Consider the following 25,806-nt stretch of genomic DNA (forward strand, 5'->3'; position numbering starts at 1 on the left):
TGTGTGTGTGTGTGTGTGTGTGGTGTATGTATGTGGTGTGTGTGTGTGTGTGTGTGTGTGTGTATGTATGTGGTGTGTGTGTGTGTATGTATGTGGTGTGTGTGTGTGTGTGTGTGTGTGTGTGTATGTGGTGTGTGTGTGTGTGTGTGTATGTATGTGGTGTGTGTGTGTATGTATGTGGTGTGTGTGTGTGTGTATGTATGTGGTGTGTGTGTGTGTGTGTGTGTGTGTGTGTGTGTGTGTGTATGTATGTATGTGGTGTGTGTGCATGTATGTGGTGTGTGTTGTATGTGTATTTGCCATAATCAAAATTTATGATGTCAGACAATGTGTAAGAACAATTATTGCCATTCAGGGCTCACTCTCAAAACATAATCTTAGAAGCTCACCTAGTGCATTTTGCACGTGTAAACCAGTGATTCACATGCACAATGGTGCTGTTTGGTGTCAGCACTAACACATTGTACCATCACCCCTCCTGGGGCTCAGGTATTTATGTGAACAGGAAGTTCAATTAGAATTTGCCGTACTGTAGCGGCATGGCCCCTGTAAAAAACACTTTTAAAAAAGGTTAATTCTCCCCTTACCTGACAGCACTTGTATCTCACTGCTGGGGACGATGGGTGATCCATTTCTAAACCAGGTAAAGACAGGTGGAGGGACCCCGGAGGCCTCACATATCAGAGTGATAGAGTTGCTCAGGAGGGTACTGATATTTTCTGGAGCCCCCTTCTCCCCAGTGATTGCTGGAGGGACTGACCACAAACACATACACACACAGAGTTCAGCTGTCAGTCACTGACGGAGAAACACCAGACAGCAAAAAGCAAAGGCACTCACTGCCGCCTTTCTTGATTCAACTAACTGTGTAAACCTTGCATTAGGATCTAAATACCAAATATATACAAACCTCACCTTTTCATTCTCTTTGTTCTAAGAACTCTTGTATTTGCAACTTCCTTACTGTTCCAGACTGACAGTTCCGGAAGACAAACACTTTTGAAACTCAGGACTCTGGATTATGACATTCTGAAATTAAAATCCCAATTTCCCTGAAAATCTGGGATCATGTAAGGGTCTGTCTCAGTAAGGGAGGAATAATATGGGATGTCCACAAGGATTGGATTTTTAATGAATTAGTCACTTGAGACTGACATCGTAAATGACTACACTATGGTCCTTCCATCAATGAACAGAATCATAGAATGGTTTGAGGATGCCTTTGAGGCCACCTGACCCACCCCCCCCCCCCCACCTACCTGGACACAATGACCTGGACACAATGACCTGGACACAATGGTGGTGCAGCAGCTGTGGCCATTTTTCATTTAAAATTTTTTTAAGTTGTTGGGTGGGCACCTCAAGATGGAGGCACACTCTTTCCCCCTTACCTACACGCAGCTCCTCCCATGCTGGAGGGCCTCCTATTGGCTGTCTGGCTTCGAGGGCCCACGTGCCCTCCTTAATTGGATGGCAAGCCTGCCCTCTAGCCCCTAATTGTCCAATTTGAGGAACATCCATGTCAGATAACTGCTCCCGACACGGTGCAGGGTGGGAACCCACGTTTGGCCCTGACATCGGGATCCCCATCCAAAGCGGAAAATCCCGCCCCAGAGTGAATTCCTTAATATTGTGCCATCATGCTACTATGCCATTTGGGCGGCACAGTGGCACAGTGGTGAGCACCGTTGCCTCACAGCTCCAGGGACCCGGGTTCGGTTCTGGGTACTGCCTGTGTGGAGTTTGCGAGTTCTCCCTGTGTCTGCGTGGGTTTCCGCCGGGTGCTCCGGTTTCCTCCCGCAACCAAAGACTTGCAGGTTGATAGGTAAATTGGCCATTGTAAATTGCTCCTACTGTAGGTAGGGGAATTGTGGGGGTGTGAGAGGGTACTGGGATTAATGTAGGATTAGTATAAATCGGCACAGACTCGGTGGGCCGAAGGGCCTGTTTCAGTGCTGTATCTCCAAAATAAAAAAAATGCTGTCATTCACACAAATTAAAATCAATCACCAACTCTGTCAATGGCAATTCAGAAGCTGCAGCAGGAACGAGACAGAGTTTAGTCGGATGTTTATTCCAACCAGATTCACATCTGGTTTTAAGGAGACAATGATTTTACATCTTCATCAAGTGACTGTGCAGGTTAATGCTCAGCCTCCATTGAAAAGACACATTAAACCACAGGATGCAGGTAGTGAAAGTGACATCCCGTAACCCGAGCTACAATATTCACTGGATGGAAGGTTGAACGAACCAGCTCTAAAAATAATTTGCTCCCATGTCTCCTGAGTTTGTTGCTCACAGCCAAAGTGCTGCAGTTGGCTTTTGTGCGGCTGATTGTTATCCCCTGCTCCAGTCTGCTGGAAAAGTGCGTGTGCATGGCTATCAGCTGGGGAAAGGATTGGGCTGGACTGTGATGCCTATTTGAATAGCCTGCTGTTCCTCACTGATCAGACACACACATGAAGAATAGCTGCTCCCAGAGTGGAGGAAATGCCCACACAATGTAAAGCCTCCAGTGTTTTGACTGATTAATATGCTTGCAAACAAAATTAAAACTAGACCAAATAAAAGGGCCAGAAGAGAAAAAGATGATCTTTGACCCCCAAAGCACAAATGGGTTGGTAAACGTGACAAGAGGGAACACTCCAAGAATGATTAAATAGGCCATCATTTTAATAAGTAGCTCAGTCAGTTAGCACTCGAATGTCCTGATTTTGAACCCAAACACTCAAGACTTGTGTTCATCCAACATGCATAAAAATAGGTTACCATAGTTTGGCAATGACTGACAGCAATGTTCCCAGACAATCACAGAGCATGTTCAGATTAGACTTCTCCTCACGGTGACTTTACTGACCAACCCTCCAATTAAAATAAACAGCTCACTGCTTTTTTTAAAAAAACATAATGGGAGAAGAAGACTCATGTATTAAATGCTTGTTCAAGATCATCGCTGGCAGTAATTGCTGGCTTCACCTTTTAGGAAATTGGGAGAAAGTAGGAGTCGGCATGCAGGGCTCACTGCTCATTTAGTATCCATCCTTCGGCCCTCCCATCTCAGTAATGGCAACTGGAATTGGTACTGTAGACGTCTGTGTCTAGCAGCGACTCACCACTCTGGGTCTGGGTTTATTGAAGGTGCTTACTCAATGAAAAAAAAAATCCACCAAACCCATTACTTCAATTGCGACAGTTAAAGAAGGAATGAATTGCTTGAACGTCAGGTTCAGCTTGTGTAGGAGAGGGGTGGGGAGAATGTCTTTATTTAAACAGACTTGGAATCAGACAATCCAGCTGGCTTCACGATACAGTAACTTCAACTCTTGAGCAACTGAACTTCCCCAGGGATGGACAGTCAGATCAAAAGACTTTACATAACAATGGGAGGTCCATTCCCCTAGCATGGACACTAGATCCCATACACAACTTCTATGTTAGAAAATATAATTTGTTTCAATGCAGAATCCCTAGAGTATTTTTTAGTTTCTAGTTTGTTTTAGGTACATGAGTTTTGCCTTGTTAGACTATACAATTTTTGATGAAAAGCTTGTCTATGTGGAATGTCCCTTGAACATTCATGTAGTAACGGTTCATGAGTGTTAGTGAGACTTTCCAGAGTGTTACCTTATGTAACAGAGCTCAATAAATAGTTCAACATTGATTTTAAAAATTAGGTTGATAGAAAATTGTGGTTTGATTCCTGAATATTGTCATTTAAGGGCAGTAACTTATTGATCCTGTCCTCACCCAACATATATGTTAGGGTCTGAAGTTCTGTTAATAGATGGTAAATGCTTGGTAGTTCAAGATAATAGGGTGAACAGGTGTTAATTGTATTCAAATGTGTATATTTAAAGAAGAGCCAGCCAGCACTGGCTGTGTGTTAGGAGTGCAGAAGTAAGTTCTGTGGCAAACAATAAACAGTTTCTACCTAAGCTTCCTGGTCTCAGTGTTGTCTCCACAATCAGGTTTGAAAGTTCGATAACAACATACACTCTCATGCTTATACCAACACACGTGCACACAAACACACATGCATACCCACACACACACACATGCACCCACACACGTACACACCAACAAAGACACAGAAACACACACACTGACACAGGCATGCACAAACACACATTTCAGCAAGGTCACTGAATGGTAATCAGGAATGGGGCCTCTGGCTAATTTTTCCTTTCCCTAGCTCGGTAACACTGCAGCCTATTATAGAGTCCCTGCTTCTATCCCAGATATGCCGAGGCCTTCATCATGGGACTTCCTAGCCTACATGCGCCAGCTCCCAGCTAAGACATTAGCAAAGTACAATTTAAATCAGTCTTTGCATTGAAGTATAAATGTTTTCTAAACTGATTAATCATTGTCTTAAATTTACCTGTCACAATTGCCACAGTGGTGAATTGATGAGATTTTTAATTAACAGTTGCCCAAAAAGGTTAAGACTTAAAAACAAATCATGGTTTATTTGATGCCCTTATTTCATAAGACACTTTCCTTGCACTAAACTATTAAACATTAAGAGAAAGTAGACTGAATTTTTTTAAATGTCAAAAAGTGTCTGAAAATACACTGGAGGCTTCACACTCAATATTTTACTCATACAAATTTTATTTATCTTTAATTAATATATACAGAAGGGAAAAAATTAAATAAATGAAGGTAACAATTCAAAAAAAATTACATGATTGAACTGATCAACAAAAGACAATGTGTTAATCAGGGATGACTCAGGGGTTGGATGGCGGGCACCCTGTGTTCATTTTGGAAATTGTGGCGGACCTTCTAGGAAGTCATTGGTCTGGAGTTTCTCTTTGATTATACTGGTTTTTTTCAGTGTAATTCATCCAATGTCAGTTACTGGCGCAAAAGATTGTGGAATTTTAAAGCACAAATGACGTTCGGCAAGACTTGTGTTTCCGCAAACTTTTGAGCTAGTTTTAAAAACATCGCATTAGATGTTAGTGGTGAGGCACTGGCACAGTGCTAACATCACTAGACTAGTAGTCCAGAGGCCTAGGCTAGTGCTCTGGGGACATGGGTTCGAATCCCACCACAGCAGATGGTGGGATTTGAATTCAATTAATAAATCTGGAATTAAAATAAGCTAGACTAATGGTGACCATGAAACCAAAACAATTGTTGTAAAAACCCATCTGGTTCACTAATGCCCTTTAGGGAAAGAAATCTGCCATCCTTACCTGGTCTGACCTACATGTGACTCCAGATCCACAGCAATGTCGTTGACTCTGAAATGGCCTAACAAGCCATTCAGTTCAAGGGCAATTAGGGATGGGCAACAAATGCTGGCGTTGCCAGCGACTCCCACATCCCATTAATGAATAAAAAAAAGCAGGCCTTGACTACAAAACTGGGCATGTATTAAACACCACTGGGAGTTGCACCATTTCACTTGTTTGCAGCTCTTCATGGAGTTACTCATTGGGTTACTCATAGGTGATGGATTGACACCATGATTTAAAATGCTTATTTTTTGTGATAAGCTCATTTTCAGCTTTATCAATGAAACTTCACCAAGTTACCACTCCTAGGAACATAGAAGCAGGAGTAGGCCATTCAGCCCATCGAGACTGCTCTACCATTCAGTTAGCTCATGGCTGGTCGTCTATTTCAATGCCACTTTCCTGCACTATCCCCATATCCCTTGATGTCATTTATATCCAGATATCTATCGATTTCTGTCTTGAACATGCTCAATGCTTCCACTCTTAAATATATCAAGGAATATTTTTTAAAGCAAAATCACATTTTAAAATGCTGCCCAATCGTGCTGGTTCGTGGCAGATTTTGCGTTGTTGATATGCAAATTTGTTTGAGCGGAAACACGGGAAAGAAAACTTTTTGGCACTGGCGCAATTTGGGATGGAATTGTCAATTGCGCCCAAAGTGGAAACTCTACCCCCATTTAATCTTAGAGGAAGATGATGGTGCAGAGTGGTGGGAATAAGGAACAGGTGGGTGAGAAAGACAGCCAGACAGGAAGGAAAGCACGATTTTGGCTAAAACATCTCAATGTTGCTATAGAAAACAAACAGTGAACTAACAGTTTAAAATATCTTGCATGAAAAGAAAACTGTTTAGTATGGCATGTCTGTTCTGCAACAGCTGGATTGTATCAGTACAGAAATATACTCATCAATTACCAGGACCCGTCCAGTGTATTTTGTGGAAACTTGAGTTTTTTTTCCCCATAAGAATTACTATGGGTGTAAATGGAGAAGTCTGATTGTCAACTTACACAGAGCAAGATAATTAACTCTTTGGGTACCAAATTACCCATTTCAAATTTCTTACTTGTTATCAGTTATACATTGTAAAGTTGGGTCACACTGGCACATAAGTTACTCGCTGTCCACAAATGTGACTTATTCACCAGATTTTACAGGGAAAGACTACACTATTACCTGGCCCGTGGTTAACATTCCAGACTAAACCTCAGTATTGAATTGCAGCAGGCTATTCAAATATGGCAGCGGTCACCCCAGCTGAGTCCAGTAATGTCCTTATCTGACCTCCACATGCATATTTTCAAGCAGATTTGACTGGATGGAAATCTATGGCAGAAATGTGGTCTGATTGGTCATTTGCATTGTCCAAACCATAGTCATTCCTTTGATCCAGAAACCGATTGGTCATTCGCATGGGTCAGACACCGAGGAACAATTGCAGCACCAGTACCACCACTGCTCTAGTCAAAAGTCAGATAACTCACCACAGACCAAGAATGGAAATGCAAAACCTTTTTGATGTCCGTAAAGCTCACCATTGCATCAAGAGCTATCTCAGAGGACTAACTGACAGTTTTAAAGCATAAAACTCCAAGCTCAGGGGAGCAAACAAGTGACACCAGTAAATCTAATAATGAGGATTATTTAAACAAATAGCCTTTCCCTTTAACCAGTGTTCTGGACTCTACAAATACTTCAGCTCCTTCTGTCCCTTTTCTTTATGGTCACATAACTAATTACCTTAAATTTATGTCTGTTCAAAACCAGTAGTAACTTGAGCGCTTACCACGAACACTCAAATCAAACTTCCTGTCCGATCGCCCAGCCACGTTTACAGCCAGACAGGTGTAGCGGCCTGTGTGGTGCTCCTGTGCCCTTTGAACTTTCAGAGTCTGGCCCTCGTTTTCCACTTGGATGCCCCGCCTGCTCACCACAGGGCGTCCGTCTTTCATCCATGTCAATGTTGGCCGAGGAACTCCATGTGCATCGCATTCCAACGTGACCCCAGTTCCCCTAGTAATAGAAATTTCCGTCGGCCGTCCACCACCATTCTTGATCTTTGGTGTCACTGAAAGAGAAAGAAAACCGGGAAGGGATGATGCAAACTTCAAGTCGCCCACAGAGAGTTACGGAATCAGAGATACACTATGTTATATCTGAATCACTTTCATTATATAAAACATTTCAACTTCTCAATTCACCCATACTCACCATAAACCTCCACGTTATAGTCCTTCTTGCTTGTCCCAGCTAGATTAGTCCCTACACATGTGTAATTTCCAGTGTCTGATAACTGAGTTCTGGATATTTGCAGCATTTGTCTCCCTGAGAGAACAATAATTCGACCATCTTTCTCTGCAGAGAGGGGCATCCCTGTGGTTGATAGTGGGGAACAAAGAGCAAACGATATTAAGAAAGAGGACTGTAAAATTGGATTCAAACCTTGACAAAAAGAAGAACAGTTATTCCCTCTACTTACTAATTCACTGATGAATGAAAAGAGCTTTTCTTTATTTACCATATGAAAACCGCTCATCATTTGGAACACCTCTATTAGATCTCCTCGTTATAATGATCTCTTCTCATAACTAAAGCTTCTCCTCCCTACACTCTATACCTGAAAAGAATAAAATTATAGGACTGAATCTTGTTGGAAAAAGATGAGTGTTCATGGCACACACATGTGCAAATCGGCCAGCAAATTCAGGGGCTTACGAGATGTGTCAGAAGATGTGAAGCTCCAGAGCTTGCTGATCAATTTACGCCACACTACTCTTAGCCTCCCTGTTATTTTTAAGAATCTGCTGGATTTGCACATTAATTGCCCATTAAACATGCTGTGGAAAGTTAAGTCTGGTGATTAAGAGCCTAAGTATCCTTTTAACATGATAATAGCTAATGCAATGTCAATCAACATCTCCTGCCCAGAAAAGGAACAAGTTAAACTGTTCAGTCTCATGTAGTAATTTTTTCTTTGAGATTTTAAAAAGGTCAAATTTTACATTTTTCTTACTTTTCTTTTCTCCTTTTTTCTCTTTCTTAATCCAATCTTTCTTTCCTTCTCATTATCTATCTGTACCTGATTTGATTCTAATTCACCCTTCTTCTCAGTTAGTCCTGTGTTTCTTTCTCAATCCTTAAATCACATTGTTGAAGGAGATACACTATTGGCCCTGTTGTGGGACGCCCTTAAGAGGACCACCTTAAAAGCTGTAAGTGAAGGTCACCAGAGGAAGTGATGTCGCATCACACATGACCAGGGAGTTGTGGGTGTAGTCCGACAGAGTGAGATGTGTTTAGATTTGGCTTGTGCAGTAACTTTGTATAGAAATGTTCTAGTTAAGTTGTAAGAAAAACCCACATTTCTTTGGATATTACTTGCAGTCCTGTGAATCTTCAATAGTTCACACACCAAGGGAACAAGTAATATTACAGGTCCTATCATTCACCGAGGTCCTAGATACCCTGTTGTCCTCTACCCACCATGACCAATTCGCATTTCCAGCAAGTTATGGTACAAACACTTTATCAAGCTGAACGATGGAGGAAAAAGTCTAACTGCATACACCCCATTCCAGCAATAAATAGAGACAGTGAGGACAAAAGCTAGGAAGTTATGCTGAACCTTTATAAAGTTCTGGTTAGGCCCCAACTGGAGCATTGCATCCAGTTCTGCTCACCACACTTTAGGAAGGATGTGAGGTTCCTTGAGAGGGTGCAGAGGAGATTTACCAGAATGGTTCCAGGAATGGGGGATTTTAGTTACAAGGTTAGGTTGGAAAAATTGGGGTTGTTCTCCCTGGAGCAAAGGAGATTGAGAGGAGATTTGATAGAGGTGTACAAGATTATGACAGGCTTAGATAAATTAGACAAGGAAAAACTGTTCCCACTAACTGATTGTACAATGACTAGGGGACACAAATTGAAGGTTTTGGGCAAGAGATGCAGGGGGAATGTGAGGAAGAACCTTTTTATGCAGCCAGTGGTAATGACCTGGAACTCACTGCCCACGAGGGTGGTGGAAGTGGAGACAATCAATGATTTCAAAAGGAAATTGGATGGGCACTCGAAGGGAATAAACTTGCGGGGCTATGGGGATCGAGCGGGGGAGTGGGATTGACTTGATTGCTCCGCAGAGAGCTGTTGTGGACTCGATGGGCCGAATGGCCTCCTTTTATGCCATAAATGGCACTATGACTCTATTTAGCCCAATATCCTAACTGCAGCCCAACAAACAAGTGTACATGTTTAGCTTCGCCTCTTTGCATTTGTATTCCATACCCTCATTTACAAAATCTAGGATCCCAAATGCATTTTAAAAAATCAACTTGATCTCCTACATTTAAAGATCTGAGCATCTGGACCCTCTGAATCGCTTTGCTTTTCTACTTTTTTCAGGTTTTATTGTTTAGTGAATATTTTCTGCCCTTACTGTTTCTTCCAAAATGGATCCTTAAACCATTGTCTTTGTTGTCCTGAGGTTGTTTATAGTTCTCTTCACAGTTAACAAACCTGCCTGCTTTCATCATCTATATAATTTTGGTATTATGCCTCCTTTACCTAAGTTCAGATCATTTACAGATATTAAGAAGAGCACTGGTTCAAACACTGATCCCTGAGGACATCACTGTTCAGATCCCTCCAATCTTAAAAACATCCACAAACAACTACTCTCAACCTTCAGCCAAGTCTCTACCAGTACAAAAAAAAATGTTTTACCAAAGACAAATCTGGTGATGTGATTATACCTTTGGCCGAAATTGTTCCTTCGGCGGACAGGAGTCATCCACCAACTGAAAAGTCAGTGGCAAACCCGCCTCCACCTGGCCTGGGGATCCGGACCACATTTTGCAGTCCACAGGCTTTTAATTGGTCTGAGGCAGGACTTCCACCTCATTGAGGCAGGAGGTCCCGCCTAATGGAGCTGCCAACCAATCAGCAGGTCGGCAACTCTTTGTCCCAGCAGCGCCACCGGGAGCGGTGGCCATCGCTGAGACTGTAACCCAGCCATTGCAAAGAAGATGTCGGGGAGCCCAGGAACGAAGGCAGGTTTTTGGTGCCTCACCAGGGATGATCGGTCAGGCCCGGGCGAGGCAAAGGTGGTCGACTGGGGAGCATGTTGGGGGTGGTTGGAGCATTGGGGGCAGCCCTCCATCAGGCACAGGATGCCTGATCATGAGGGACCCCCACCCCCCCCACCACCCCAGGCTATCAGAAAGCTGCCTGCTTTTGTCCAACTGGCCTGTGGCGGGCAGGCCATTTTTCATGCCGTCGCCCTGCGTAAAGTGGCGGCGGAGGTGGGAGCGGGTCAGGAAGGGCCACCCGAGCCTCCCGCTCCATTTTACGGGCCCCCCCACCTTCCGCTCTTTGGGGGGGGGCATAAAATTCCAGCCTTTATCTCTGTCATAACGTAGTCATAACATCCCTCACCTCGTTTACAAATTTGGTATAAATTCACCAGAATGCTATTTTTTCCTTTCAAACATAAAAGTAGGTTGCTTGGGTGGATCCAGTTACCAGATGAACAGAGAATGGGAGGGGAATGTGTCTTCTCTCCAGGCCAACGTAACACCTTTTTGTCTTGTCCCACTTTTGTCACAATGGAGTATACAACTCAGATCCTCCACCAATCCAAGGAGAATTTGTCATTAGGATAGAAGGTTTGGAAGAATGAACTTGCTCTCAACACCCAGATAATCCGGTCAGCAACACAGCACAATGTATTGGTGTACTTACCATTCTTTCGCCACTCAAGAGTGGGAGAGGGAATCCCACTGCATTCACAAAACAAACTCATGGAGTTTCCCTCGATTACCATCACAGATGTTTGGTCCTTCAATCCATGACATGTTGGAGGCACTGCAAAATATTTCAAAACATTTCTTCATAGCGAGTCGGTCAGAGTAAATAACATTATACTTGTCACTAGCTGTTCTTCTGTGGTCAAAAACAAAATGTGTCTCTTTCTTCCTGTAACTCATCTCATTCCATCTCTAATTCCATAGCTGGCCTTCCCTTTACATTTGCCTTTGCCTCCCTATTGCAAAATGTTTGGACCCTGTGTGGCATCTCCCAATGCATGTGGCACGTCCAGCATTGGATAACATATATCACTCTGGCAAAGCCTATTTGGCAATGGAATACTTTATTTAGCGCACAACCAGGATATTTTTAACAAAGTCCTTCATCGTGTTGTGTCAACACAGTATTTGCTGGGTGAATATTCACATCTACAGTAATCAAAGCATGTATTATAGGATAAAAGCAAAATACTGCGGATGCTGGAAATCTGAAATAAAAACAAGAAATGCTGGAACCACTCAGCAGGTCTGGCAGCATCTATGGAAAGAGAAGCAGAGTTAACGTTTTGGGTCAATGACCCTTCTTCAGAACTAGCAAATATTAGAAATGTCAAAGGTTATAAGCAAGTGAGCCGGGGGTGGGGCAAGAGATAACAAAGGAGAAGGTGCAGATTGGACAAGGCCACATAGCTGACCAAGAGGTCATGGAGCAAAGGCAAACAATATGTTAATGGTGTGTTGAAAGACAAAGCATTAGTACAGATAGGGTGTTAACGAACTGAAGATTGAGCAGCAGCAAGTACAAACATGAAAAAAAACAGTGGGTAAGCAAACTGAACAAACTACAATGAAATGAAAAGAAAAAAAATTGTAAAAAATGTAAAAAAGAAAAATAACTAAAAATAAAAGTAAAATGGGGGGCCCATCATGCTCTGAAATTATTGAACTCAATGTTCAGTCCGGCAGGCTGTAGTGTGCCCGATCGGAAAATGAGATGCTGTTCCTCGAGCTTGCATTGATGTTCAGTGGAACACTGCAGCAAGCCCAGGATACAGATGTGAGCATGAGAGCAGGGGGGAGTGTTGAAATGGCAAGCAACCGGAAGCTCAGGGTCCTGCTTGCGGACTGAGCGGACGTGTTCCGCAAAGCGGTCATCCAGTCTGCGTTTGGTCTCCCCAATGTAGAGGAGACCACATGGTGAGCAGCAAATACAGTATACTACATAGGAGATGTGATGCAGCAAAATCCGTAAATGTTCAAACTTGTGGTCTAGTCTTCTCTAGCCTTTTCTCTCCCAATTTAGGCTTCTCTAAATCAGTTTCCCTTTTATTTGTTTCGTTTCTCTCTTGCCTTCATCCAGAAAAAAAATGTGGTCTTATAATACCTTTGTGTCTTCCCCTGCTGCAATGGAGGCACGGGCTGTCACTGAGGTGTCACTACACGAGTGCCAATAGCACTCAAATACCTCGCTCAAGAAGTGACCATTTGTCATGTGGAAGTCTGGACAGTGAATGTCAGTTGTGATGCCCCCAGTTTTCTCAGAATGGAATTTCTTCAAAATGCTGACTTATTCCCAAAAAATGCATTGCAAAGATGTGCTGTCAATCCTTAAAACAGCTACTGACCCCCAAGTTCAAGTTGGAGCTCTGTCTGGTTTATATTTCAGATCAGAAAAACTCCCAATGCACAATAAGCTTAGTCTTTGTGTCTTACTGCTCAATCTCACAGTGTCATCTGACACAGCATGCGTCTCATTTCCACCCATCTGTCAGGGAAGCGCATCAATGAATCATTCTCCATCCACTTAAGGTAGCCATTGACAGCCAGATGTGTGACTCACTGCAATAATCCTTGTAAAAGTGAGGCCAGATGTTCCACAGCATTAAAGCATTTTAACTCTGTGACTGTGGGCGACGGGGTTAGCTGCTCAGGTTTTACTGAAGAACACGATGCTTTCTACAGGCACGTTTACTTAAGTGAGCACATTAATTGCTATCGTGCACGTCGTCTGCATCCGACAGTGCTCTAAAAGATAAAGGAAGGGGTCTCCAGAGATCGTCCGACAGTCCAGGCCACCAACTTTACCGGGTTTCTCACCTATACTGGAACAAATGGCACCAGCAAATGCATTGAGCCAGTTCAATACAGCAAGGTGCTTGAATCATTACATAAAATTGTTTCAAGATGCAAGGTTGTGGAGTGTATAATGATGAACAGAGGGGAGATTTCTCCTCTGCTGACACCTGAAGGAATCACTACTTGCCAGACACAGAGCAGAGGAAAGAGAGGCAGAAGCTCATTAAGTCAACTCCTGAATTTCCCAGGGCTTCAAATGATGCAAATCTAGGCCTGCATTTGTAATATTCTCATGAGGTAGTAGGGGAATTCCTTGCCTCCTTCCTCATTGTCCTCTGTCTCTGCTCAGTGGATTCCCCAGCCCAGGGAAGTCTCCAGAAACCTGATCCGATGGGCCAGTCCCTGTTTTTATTAAAACTCTACTATCAGCAATAGCTTATCAGGCAGTGAGTCATAAAACCAATATCCCATGGAGATTTGTTTCATGTAACTACTTTAAATACTATGGTGCTCAATCTCAAAAGATTGCTCTCTAAGCAATCAAGAGCGTCTGTTTCACAGCCCACCCAGTCACTCAGTTGTGCTGTTCAGAGTTTTGGGACTAATTGTGAATAGTTACAGGTTGGAACATGGGAACATAGGAAAGAGGAGCAGGAGTGGGCCACGAGATACTGAGTGACCTTCTTCTCTGACCATACTATTCCTTACACCACTGAAGTCCCCTCGGTACTAGTCCCAATGAGCACCCTTTCCCACACAATCCCTTCCCACTAGCCCCTTGGCCAGTTATACTAAGAACATAAGAAATAGGAGCAGCAGCAGGCTATTCAGCCCCTCGAGCCTGCTCCGCCATTCAATTAGATCAAGGCCGATCTTCTACCTTAACACCATTTTTCTGCACTATCCACATATCCCTTGATATCTTTAATATCTAGAAATCTATCGATTTCTGTCTTGAACATAGTCAATGACTGAGCCTCCACAGCTCATAGTGCGCAGGACAGTTTGGGGCTAGTTCTGCGTGGGACAGTTTGGGGCTAATTCTGCGTGGGACAGTTTGGGGCTAATTGTGTGTGGGACAGTTTGGGGCGAATTGTGTGTGGGACAGTTTGGGGCTAATTCTGCGTGGGACAGTTTGGGGCGAATTGTGTGTGGGACAGTTTGGGGCTAATTCTGCGTGGGACAGTTTGGGGCGAATTGTGTGTGGGACAGTTTGGGGCTAATTCTGCGTGGGACAGTTTGGGGCTAATTCTGCGTGGGACAGTTTGGGGCTATATGTTGTGTTCCAGAGCATAGCAGGGAATTATCATTAGCTGGGTCTCAGTTGAGGAATGGTGCATGATAATGATGCATGGTCAATTCAACTGACTAATGCTCGAGGGCTTCATTTTTTATGGTGATGCACTGCAGTTTTAAACAGGCTGACAATTGCATTAAGGTAGCACAGATGAAGTTAAACCCTGAAATATTTCCCAGCTAGATTTCTCTGAGGTAGAGGCAAGTTAAACAATGGCTGCTTTAGCGTCTCAAAGCTGGTGAGGGAATTTCCCATATTCAAATAATCCTCATTAAACGATCCAAATGCATGATATATTGTATTGAGATAACAGCTGTGTGCTGTGTAATGCAGGGTTGCAGTATAATCTCAGGGGTTTAGGATGGCTATAGAAAACGTTCAATGCTCATTGTTTATCGCACCATCGCCATTCTGGAGTGTAATGCCCTCATAATCCACCCTCAGCCAACTAGCCTTGCCTGAGATAGGGTGTTCCCAGCAGGAGACACAGCTTCTTACCCATGCACAACATGGGAAAAAAACCCAGGAAAAATTCAAATGAGGAAACAGGAGGCCAAATAACAAGAGGGAGAGTCACCTTCCCAAAAACTATCAGACTGGTAACACACTCCCTGCTTACCCCACACATTTAAGTTGTAGTTCTTCTCTGTCTTTCCAGCTTCGTTCGAAGCCTCACAGGTATAATAGCCAGCATCTTGAACCTGGGCACTCTTTATCTAAGAGACCAACACAAATAATTAAATGTTTCTTCCAAAATATGCAATATGCCAACTTGAGGGAACTTCAGTCTGTAGTCAGTCTCGTGACTTCGCAGAAATCTGGGAGTTCAGATGCCAGGAAAAACTGCAAGGACGAAGCTTCACAGCCACTTAATTAACCTAAAGGTTAAATTAACGTTCAACCCCATCTGGGTATCTGTCACATTTCACATTATTTTTACAGTATATGAGTAAGTTATTCACTATAGTGAAAAAGGCAACTGAGGCACTGACCAAAAGATACAGAGCAAATCCAAAGTATTACTGTATAAGGCAATGGTCAGATCCTAATTACAGCACTCTGTGAAGTTTTAGTAACCATAGTCACAAGCAGGATAATATTGTTCAGGGAGTGGGGGGTGTGGGTTATAGAGACAAACAATCAAGATAATTCAGGATATTGGAAAAGAGGAAATTTTAATCTGACTCAAAATTTTCAAGATTATAACATGGACTGACAGATAATCCAGCCAAATTATTCACTATGACAAAAGATTCAAACGCCTGTGGCCACAAGTTAAAATTTAGATGTTAGGAGCAAATGGGGAAGTTAGGTGAAACTTTTTTACATAAAGAATAACAGACTTAAGGAAGGCCATTGAAGTGAACAATGAAAGTGGATTAAAGGGAAAATTTGTTGCTGGCGGGAGAAGGAATTGAGAGATTATAATGAGAGGGTGGGTACATGAGGTCAAGACTGATCAAAATAAGGATGGGTTTGTGATGTAGTCTTTTCTTGTGATGTAATCTTTTCTTATGTGGAAAGAGATGCAGTGGTTTTTGCGAGTTCATCCCAAGCAGCTCTGTAACATCGGAGTCTGTGCTCTATGGGCTGGTCCCAGGGACACACACCGAGATAAACATCAACTGCTGCTGGAGGACTATCAATTCAGTGAAAGACGCTCTTTGGTCTGCCAGAAACTTGCTGGTCTTCCAGCGCAAAGAGTTGTCCACGACCGAGTGTTGCAGACTGGCACATTCCATGGTCCAGGACTAGGTGCTGAGGGATGCACGAAAGCTTGGGGCAGCCGCAGCAAAGGCTCAATGGGGAAAGACCACTGTGTAAGGTCCCCCCACCAAAGTGAACAGAGGGGCTGGACCCATGGGAAACCCCTCGGGCTGTATACACCAGATATGGGTTTACTGTAAAATGTACATGGCATGTAAAATGGAATGGAAGAATTGTGAGGCAACTCACTCCTGTATTGAAGAAAACTGATTTCCTTTGCACTTTTTGGAATGTCAGCTTGGTGCTGTTTTGAACTGGTGTATAATGCATTTTTTTACAGATTTTTATGAATAAAGTATATTTTTGGGGAAAATTTTTTTCTTGTCCCTAAAACACTGCTGTTATTAAATTTGTACATCTCCCATGGCATTGCTCACAGGTACCTGTAGAACAATTGCTAATACGAACTGTAGCCCTGTTGCAGCCTAACAGTTTGCAGCAAATTTACCATCGCTAAGAAAAATTTATATTTTTTTAATTTGTTGTTTTCAAGAAGCAAATAGAAACAGGGATATTATAAATAGACACTTTCATCTCTGAATCAGAGGTGGTGGGATTAACTCCTACTGCAAGGGCTGGATCGTGTTCTCCCACAGGCATCAGTTTCCGTGGTGGCTGGTGGAGGGGGGGAAGGGGGTCTGAACATGGCTCTGGATGAGGCCCACCACGGACCTCGATGCCATGTGGGCCCGGCCCGATCCTCCCAGTGGCGGTGAGGCTCCGTGGCGGCAGCCCCCCACCCCCCCCAACGCCGCTGGGCGAGGGGCCCACAATTAAAATGAATGAATTAACATACACTTACCTGCGATCATGAGGTCCCGCTTCGATCTTTGGTGTGGTGGCAGCACTCGCGTGCTTTCAAATCCCCGTCTGGGGAAAGGTGGTGCCATACTGGTGGGGAGGGGGAAGGAGGTAAGATTTTCAGTGCGGATCAGCGGTGGGGGTGGGGGGGGGTGGAGTGGGGAGGTGGTGGGTACAAGGTCAAACTACGTAATGGGGGTAGGGGATGGGGGGAAGGGTTGGACTGTAAACTTTGTGCAGTTTGGGGGTGTAAAGGTCAAATGTTAAAGGTAAGTGTTTTAGGGGGTGGAAAGGGCAAATCGTTCATGTCATTGTTATTTGGGGGGGTGGGAAAGGGGCGTTAGAAATTTATTTCTTTAATTTTGGGAGTCTGTCTTTAAAAATTTAAGTTGGGCGGCAGGACTGGCTGCCCTTTAAAAATGGTACCAGCCTGCGCACAGGCAACTGACGCTGTTGCCGGGGACGGACAGCCCACCTCCTCTACGAGATTGGGGGTGTGGGGCAGGGTGCCCCGGCTATTTAAATGAGCCACCACCCTTAAGATTGCGGCGACTATTTTGCATGCGGCACCCCGCCCCCCTATTTTTTGAGCTCGCCACCAAGATCGGCAGCGGGCTCTTAAAATCCAGCCCCAAAGCTTTGAGCACAAAACTCTAGGATGACACTTCAAGGCAGTACTGAGGGAGAGCTGGACTGTCAGTGGTGCCATCCTTTGGAAAAGATGTTAAACCGAGACCCTGTCTGCATCTCAGGTTGACGTATAACATCCCACGGCACAATTCTGAATAAGAGCAGGGGAGTTCTCCCCGTTGTCCTGACCAATATTTATCCCTCAATCAACATCACAAAAAACAGATTATCTGATCATTATCACATTGCTGTTTGTGGGACCCTTTTTTTTTCCAAAATACACTTTATTCATAAAAATCGGTAAAAATTACATTCCCAAACAGTTTAAAACAGCATCAAGTCAAAAAATACAAACAGTGCAAACGTGATCAGTTACCTTCTATACAATCATGAGTTGCCTCACAACCCTTCCATTTCATTGTCATGCCAGGGTCACAGGTTCAAAGTGAGAGGGGAAAAGTTTAGGGGGGATATGCGTGGAAAGTTCTTTACGCAGAGGGTGGTGGGTGCCTGGAACGCGTTGCCAGCGGAGGTGGTAGATGCGAACACGATAGCGTCTTTTAAGATGTATCTAGACAGATACATGAATGGGCAGGAAGCAAAGAGATACAGACCCTTAGAAAATAGGCGACATGTTGAGGTAGAGGATCTGGATCGGCGCAGGCTTGGAGGGCCGAAGGGCCTGTTCCTGTGCTGTAATTTTTTTTGTTCTTTGTTCTTTGTTCATATACATTTTTACATTTACAGCACACAAAATTTTCCCGATACAGTTCGAGGGGTTTCCCATGGATCCAGCCCCTCAGTTCAACTTGGTGGGGGGACCTTACACAGTGGTCTTTCCCCATTGAGCCTTTGCTGCGGCTGCCCCAAGCTTTAGTGCGTCCCTCAGCACGTAGTCCTGGACCTTGGAATGTGCCAGTCTGCAACATTCGGTCGTGGACAACTCTTTTCGCTGGAAGACCAGCAAGTTTCGGGCAGACTATCACCGAATTGATAGTCCTCCAGCAGCAGTTGATGTTTGCCTCGGTGTGCGTCCCTGGGAACAGCCCATAGAGCACAGACTCCTGTGTCACTGAGCTGCTTGGGATGAACCTCGACAAAAACCACTGCATCTCTTTCCACACCTGCTTTGCAAAGACACATTCCAGGAAGAGGTGGGCAACCGTCTCTTCCCCACCACAGCCACCGCGGGGGCATTGTGCGGAGGGGGTGAGACTTCGGGTGTGCATGAAGGATCTGACAGGGAGGGCCCTTCTCACCACCAGCTAAGCTACGTCTTGCTGCTTGTTTGAAAGTTCTGGTGATGAGGCATTCCGCCAAATGACTTTGACGGTCTGCTCGGGGAACCATCCGACAGGATCCACCGTCTCCTTTTCCCGTAGGGCCCTGAGGACATTCCGTGCAGACCACTGCCTGATGGACCGGTGGTCAAAGGTGTTTTCCCGCAGAAACTGCTCCACGAAGGATAGGTGGTACGGCACCGCCCAACTGCATGGCGCGTTCCGCGGCAATGTGACCAGGCCCAACCTTCGCAACACCGGGGACAGATAGAACCTCAGCACGTAGTGACACTTGGAGTTTGCGTACTGGAGGTCTACACACAGCTTGATGCAGCCGCACACGAAGGTGGTCATCAGGATGAGGGCCACGTTGGGTAAATTTTTCCCGCCCTTGTCCAGAGATTTGAACATCGTGTCCCTCCGGACCCGGTCCATTTTAGATCCCCAGATGAAGCGGAAAATGACTCAGGTGACCACCACAGCGCAGGAGTCGGGTATGGGCCAGACCTGCACCACGTACAGCAACAAAGTGAGCGCCTCGCACCTGATGACCAGGTTCTTACCCACAATGGAGAGAGATCGCTGCCCCCACATGCTCAACTTTTGTTGTACCTTGGCTACTCGCTCCTCCCAGGTTTTGGTGCACGCCCCGGCCCTTCCGAACTATATTCCCAGCACCTTCAGGTAATCTGACCTGACGGTGAAGGGGACAAAGGATCGGTCAGCCCAGTTCCCAAAGAACATGGCCTCGCTTGTTGCCGTGGGTAACTTGGGCTCCCGAGGCCAGTTCGAACTGGTCGCAGATGCTCATCAGTCTGCGCACGGACAGCGGATCCGAGCAGAAGACGGCGACGTCATCCATGTACAGGGCGGTGTTAATTGGCTGACGAATTTCCTAAAGTATTTAATTGGCTGTAAAGCACTTTGGACCATCCTGTGGGTGTGAAAGGCACTTTATTGTACAATTTCTTTTGTTCTTTATGATTAAACATTGGTGATTGAAGCTCAGAGCAAAGCCTTTCATAAATGAGATTTGGTAATACTGACCTCTAGGAGACTGGCATTTGCAGAGAGTCTGAGGCCTGCACGCTTTGGTAGAGGTTGCCCATCCTTTGTCCAGCTGAGAGTGGGTGCTGGGAATGCCTGACTCTGACATTCCAAGCTCACTGAGTCATTGAAAATGACAGAAACATTCTGCTCATCTCCCAGAATGCTTGGTGGAACTACAAGATAAAAAGTGGTGAAACCGGTCAGTTTTTTTTTTACCTCAGCTAGAAACATATCTGTTCCAATATAATCTCCCCCTTAAAGGTGACTTTGAGTTTGGTGCATTTCACACAAAGTGGCCGGGATTTTGTCTTGGCGATGGGAGTCTCAAAAACTGGCAGAAGTGCCAGCAAGAGCCCCGCATCGCCTCCTCTGGAGAAGGCCCGCCAAATCAAGTGCTGATTAGGCACTTAAGTGTAGAGCGGCCGTCCTTTCCCGGGGCGGAGGTCCCGCCTGCTGAGAGCTGCCAGCCAATTAGAGGCCAGGAGCTCTTTCACTGAGCAGCGCCACTGGAGAGGCAGTGGCTGCTGCTGGTAGTGCACTCAGCCGAGCCCTGGTCCCAAGCCACTGGGTAAGTCACAGCAGGAGGGGTTTTGCAGGGTGGGGGCCATGGGGGCGGGGGTGTACAGGGGTTGGCCACAAGGGTAGAGGAGCTGGCTCTCAGCAGGCCCCCCCTTCCCGCTGCCAGGTCCCTCATTCAGGCACTAGCTGTCTTTTAATGAGGGTAACAACCCACCCCCACCCCGGAGCCGGCAAGCAAGCCAGGTTTGCTTGGCATGCTCCTCACGCGATAACAGTCCCACCCACCACTGGGCTAATGCCAGCAGTAGAATGAGGTCCTTAATTGGGCATTAATTGTCCACTTAAGGGCTTCAATTGATGGCAGGATGGGAAGGCCCCCCGATTTAATTTGGGGGGGTTATATGCCCAATTATATGCTCTCCCCACCTCCAAACCCGACATTTTATTGTTCCTGTACACTTGCCAAATCCTTATTATCTGGTCAAGAACCCGGGAACTCATGATTATCATTAGTGTAACTACTCATGGTTACAGCAACCAATCAGGGAGCTGATTAAAACAGCTGGTCATTACCTCATTTTTTATTCCGTTCTTAACCCCCTACTTCAGGAAGGAACCTGCTTGAAATTGCATCACACTCACAACTGATATTTCTAAGATAACTATACTGGTAGAGAGCTGTGTTGCCAATGAACATTCAAACTCACCTGCTTTCTCAACAAGTTTCACCAATTCTTAACCTTCATAGTTTTTTTCAGTTTCAAGTTTATTTCAAGACTGATTCAAATCTACTTACGGTAAACTTGCAGATGAATTTCCTGCTGGTCCTCTCCAGCAGGATTCACAGCGACACAGGTGTATGTTCCTGAATCAGAGAAGTGGACGCTGGCCAAGGAGAGAATCTCGCCTTCCAACAGGACCTAAGTGGAGAGCAAAAAAATGCTTTAGAGACAACCTCAGTCAAGATAAAAGAGATTGCAATAACTGTCAGCTGGAGGGTAAAAGGATTTCAGGATGGAGGAGAGAACAAGACAAACAGAAAGAAACAGAGACATACACACAAAGACAGAGACACAGATAGCAAGTCCCCCCTCATAGACAACCTCCTGCCTCAGGGTGAGACAGGGAAGATATTGGGGTTATATGCGTCTGATACTTCAATGTAGAAATTAATATCTTCTAAATAACTCAAAGCATCTTTCGAGAAAACTTACAGGACTAATCAGCAATCACCGGGTTTAGGAAAACAAATTTCACTGACCTTCAACCTCTCAGTCATCGTAGAGACAGGATTTTGGTCTTTCAACCATGTGATTTTGGGGGCGGGGATTCCTGTAGCCTCACATTGAAGTTCTATAGGCTGGTTTACAAGGACAGAAACCAAGTTCAGAGCAGTCGAAATCACCGGTGGAACTACAAACAAAATGTTTCAGATTAGTGAGAGAACCAAGTGTGCATAAGACCATTTACAATGTCTTAATAGAAGGGATATTTACTGTTAGTAACTTCAGTCTGGAATTGAGAGGTGCCAGAAAAACACAGCACACATGTTCCAGAATGGGAACTGGGGGTTGCGCATCAGTGTAAGTATCACACTCATCCTGATGCTGGTGTTGTGAGGAATAAGTGTGAATATCTTACAAATCCTGGCACTGGAATGGGGAAGTGGGGAACCAATACAATTACAAGGTGGTGATAGTAATTTGAATAGCGGTACAGCTGCCCCATCCCCTTTCTCTTCAATTTTTTTTTCTCTGTGTCTCCAGTTGGACATCTCCATATTATGGATTAATCTCGTCAGACAGGGCAGGCAGGTGACTTGCTCCCACATCTCCAGCCAATGCTGCCCCGAAAGACCCTGCTATAGGTTCATGAGAGCAGTCTCAGGTAAACTGTCCTTGGACTTTCCTTCCCCGCTGTGGAAAATAGCTCAGCCTCTACTCAGTACTTTCCCCATAAATAGGGACATTGAGTACAAAAACAAGGAAGTTATGATAAACCTATATAAAACACTGGTTCAGCCTCAACTGGAGTATTGTGTCCCATTCTGGGCACCACACTTTCAGAGGGATGTTAAGGCATTAGAGAGGGTCCAGAGTTTTGAGAATGGTCAGAGGGATGAGGAACGTCAGTTACGTGGATAGATTGGAGAAGCTGGGGCTGTTCTCCTGGGGGAAGATTAACAGGTGAAATAAAAACAGAAAGGGCTGGAAATACTCAGCAGGCCTGACAGCATCTGTGGAGAGAGAAGCAGAGTTAATGTTTCAGGGTTCTGATGAAAGGTCACAGACCTGAAACATTGGGCTGGATTCTATACAGACCTCAACTTCGGGATCTGTGGCGGTGGGGTGGGGGCGGAGGGATGATGTTGGCCCTGGACGAGGCCCACCACGGATCTCGACGCCGGTAGGGCCCAGCCCGATATTGCCGGCAGCAGCAAGGCCTCGTGGCGGGCCCCCCGCCACTCGGTGACAGGACCACCATTTAAATATTTATATGAATTAAATTTGTCATTTAGTAGTACAGAACTTGAGATTTGCTGAAAATAGAGACATGTTGTCGAAGCTTTTCATCTTGCACTCATCAGGACAATCGCAAGAATACCAATGTAAGGGAAAACAACAACTGCTACTGCATGAGAAGAGAGTGCTGATTGGTTGGCAAGTGAAACTCTGATTGGTAGAGGCCATGGAGAATGCACCAGTTTACGGTGACTGACAGTTAACTGCCAAGCTTAGTTTAAAATTTAAACGAGGCACCTTGACTTTGATTGGTCAAGGCATTGCCCTGAGGAATGAACCAGCAAATGGCTGTCACTTATTTTGTTTAGCTGAAACAGATACAATGTTTGTCCATATTCTTTCTGTCTGCAAAGAACAGGGCCTTGTGTATTAATAAATGTAGCTTCCAGTACGCACAAATGCGCCACACTGTGAGCCCTACTGACAATCTTAAATTGGTTGTCAGTGTAATTCTTAGCACACTGTGGATTATTTAGCAAATGTTGTCCAATCGCAGAATTACATCTAATGTTAGACACTGTGTTTTGAGTTTTGCAAGAACGGGCCGGTTGGGTATGGACCTTACCTTGCCCATTGTGAACAGCAGAAGGGACATGTTGTTTGATATGATCCGCCAGTATTTGGGACGTACGCCCTAGCATCACACTAGCATCACCTGTGGAAGAGCCTGTCACTCTAGAATTGGCCTTTATAGCCACTCCAGGCGCTGCTCCACACACCACTGACCACCTCCAGGCGCTTACCCATTGTCTCTCGAGATAAGGAGGCCAAAGAAGACACTGGCATTGAAATTCATATATCACATTATTCATTTGTGTGATAGGCAGGACGTCTTTTTGGCTTGACGGTAGCATCCTGTTAGTGGCGAACACCACACGTGTTGCTACTGCATAGTAGCAACGCCTCTACCTATCAGAGTTTCACTTGCCAACCAATCAGCACTCTCTTCTCATGCAGTTATCGTTTTCCCTTACATTGGTTATTCTTGTGATTGTCCTGATGAGTGCAAGACGAAAAGCTTCGACAACATGTCTCTATTTTCAGCAATACTTAAATTAAATTACCTGAATTACAGAGTCTCCATCGCCTCCTAATGGCCCGCCGCAATCTTCACCCTGGCGGCCGGCACTGCCACGCCTTCGGATCCCCGTCCAGGGAAACGAGACGCAACACTGGTGGAGAGGGGGGAGGAGGTAAGTTTCTCAGTGCGGTGGGGGGGGGGGGGTGGTGGGGACGGGGTCAAATTAACGTCATGGATGTAGGGGATGGTGGGAAGGGTTGTGATGGAATATAAGTATAATAGGCTCAGTTAGGTAGAATTTAGATATAGTTAATATATTATACCTTTTAGAATTACAGATTGAATAAATGGTCAGTTTTCAAGACTCACTGAAATTCCTCTTTAAGAAGGTAGAGTTAGAAATTTCAAGGTCTTTCAAAGTCCCTATTGCAATAGAATGTGAACCAGAAACACCTTTTAAGTTGGGAAATCCATTTCAGCGTCTCTGTTGCCAGGGACAAGGAGGATAAACACACATCAAAATATCCTGTGTGACCTCAGTAAGAGGTAGCAATAAACTTAATTGATAGTGTTGGTTGGTGATGTAGACAGATCGACTCAAAAGGTTGTTACAAGGTACCATAAAAACACAATTATAGATAATAAAACAATAAATGGAATAGTACTTACAGGAACAAGAGGTCAAGTAAAGCCAATTATAAACATTTTGTCCATATAAATGCTCACAACTTCAAGAGCAGGGGAATTCCAGCAAAACATTAAGTGGAGATGCTAACTAATGATACTACCAAATATGGATTTCAAGAGCAGGAAAAACACACACAGAAAGGTAACACCTATATGCTAAAAGATCAGATGATACCTTAGAAACAGTATAAACATGACAGTTTCTGAAGCAAAAATTAGAAGTGTTGAATTCCTCAACAATACTTCTCAACTATGGCTTACTTGTGAATTTAAGGTAAAAGTTTACTTTAAATTTTGATGGATATTCTGAGATATTTTGCTGTAACATTAGCCAGGTTAAACTTTTGGATTCTATGTTAGAAATAAGATTATGTGTTACATCTTTTAGTAATATTTGATATAGTGATACACTTATCCACTTAAAAGTGTATTGCATGTTCAATTCTTTAATAAATATATAAAAGTTAATAAATTGTCTCAGGGTGGCACAGTGGCGCAGTGGTTAGCACCGCAGCCTCATAGCTCCAGCGACCCGGGTTCGATTCTGGGCACTGCCTGTGTGGAGTTTGCAAGTTCTCCCTGTGTCTGTGTGGGTTTCCTCCGGGTGCTCCGGTTTCCTCCCACCTCCAAAAGACTTGCAGGTTGATAGGTAAACTGGCCATTGTAAATTGCCCCTAGTGTAGGTAGGTGGTAGGAGAATAGTGGGGATGTGGTAGAGAATATGGGGTTAGTGTAGGGTTAGTATAAATGGGTGGTTGTTGGTCGGCACAGACTCGGTGGGCCGAAGGGCCTGTTTCAGTGCTGTATCTCTAAATAAATGTAGCATTCTGCGTACAACTACAAGAACCTGTTCTCTGTGTCTCTTTAAGTGGAGAGATACGTATTGAAGAGAATTTCCCAGACCCTTATAATATCAGGGATATTTATGACTTAGCCATAATTCTTATAAAATATGCTATCCGAAAGAGGGTAATATTCTCTGTTAGTTTTCTTTCTTTGAGGGAAAGCTAGTTCAATTCTTTGGCCCCAAATAAGTGTCTATAAGAATTTGTCTGGTTTGAACTTAATTAAAGGAGATTCATAGGGATGTACTCCTGATT

General features: G+C 44.5%; 1 protein-coding gene across 1 annotated transcript in view; it reads right to left on the bottom strand.

Annotated features, from left to right (window-relative positions):
- LOC137347460 (hemicentin-1-like) overlaps window positions 1–25,806 on the bottom strand; it is a 331,927-nt gene that overhangs the window by 143,727 nt on the left and 162,394 nt on the right. The window contains exons 39-46 of the mRNA XM_068011904.1: window positions 21,738–21,889; window positions 21,273–21,396; window positions 19,955–20,130; window positions 15,049–15,145; window positions 10,992–11,114; window positions 7,467–7,628; window positions 7,042–7,323; window positions 588–755 (exon numbers count right to left, since the gene is read on the bottom strand). Coding sequence (XP_067868005.1) covers window positions 588–755; window positions 7,042–7,323; window positions 7,467–7,628; window positions 10,992–11,114; window positions 15,049–15,145; window positions 19,955–20,130; window positions 21,273–21,396; window positions 21,738–21,889 — 1,284 coding nt within the window. The remainder of the gene's footprint in view (window positions 1–587; window positions 756–7,041; window positions 7,324–7,466; window positions 7,629–10,991; window positions 11,115–15,048; window positions 15,146–19,954; window positions 20,131–21,272; window positions 21,397–21,737; window positions 21,890–25,806) is intronic.

The sequence above is a fragment of the Heterodontus francisci genome, chromosome 32 (assembly GCF_036365525.1).
Source record: "Heterodontus francisci isolate sHetFra1 chromosome 32, sHetFra1.hap1, whole genome shotgun sequence".
NCBI lineage: Eukaryota > Metazoa > Chordata > Chondrichthyes > Heterodontiformes > Heterodontidae > Heterodontus > Heterodontus francisci.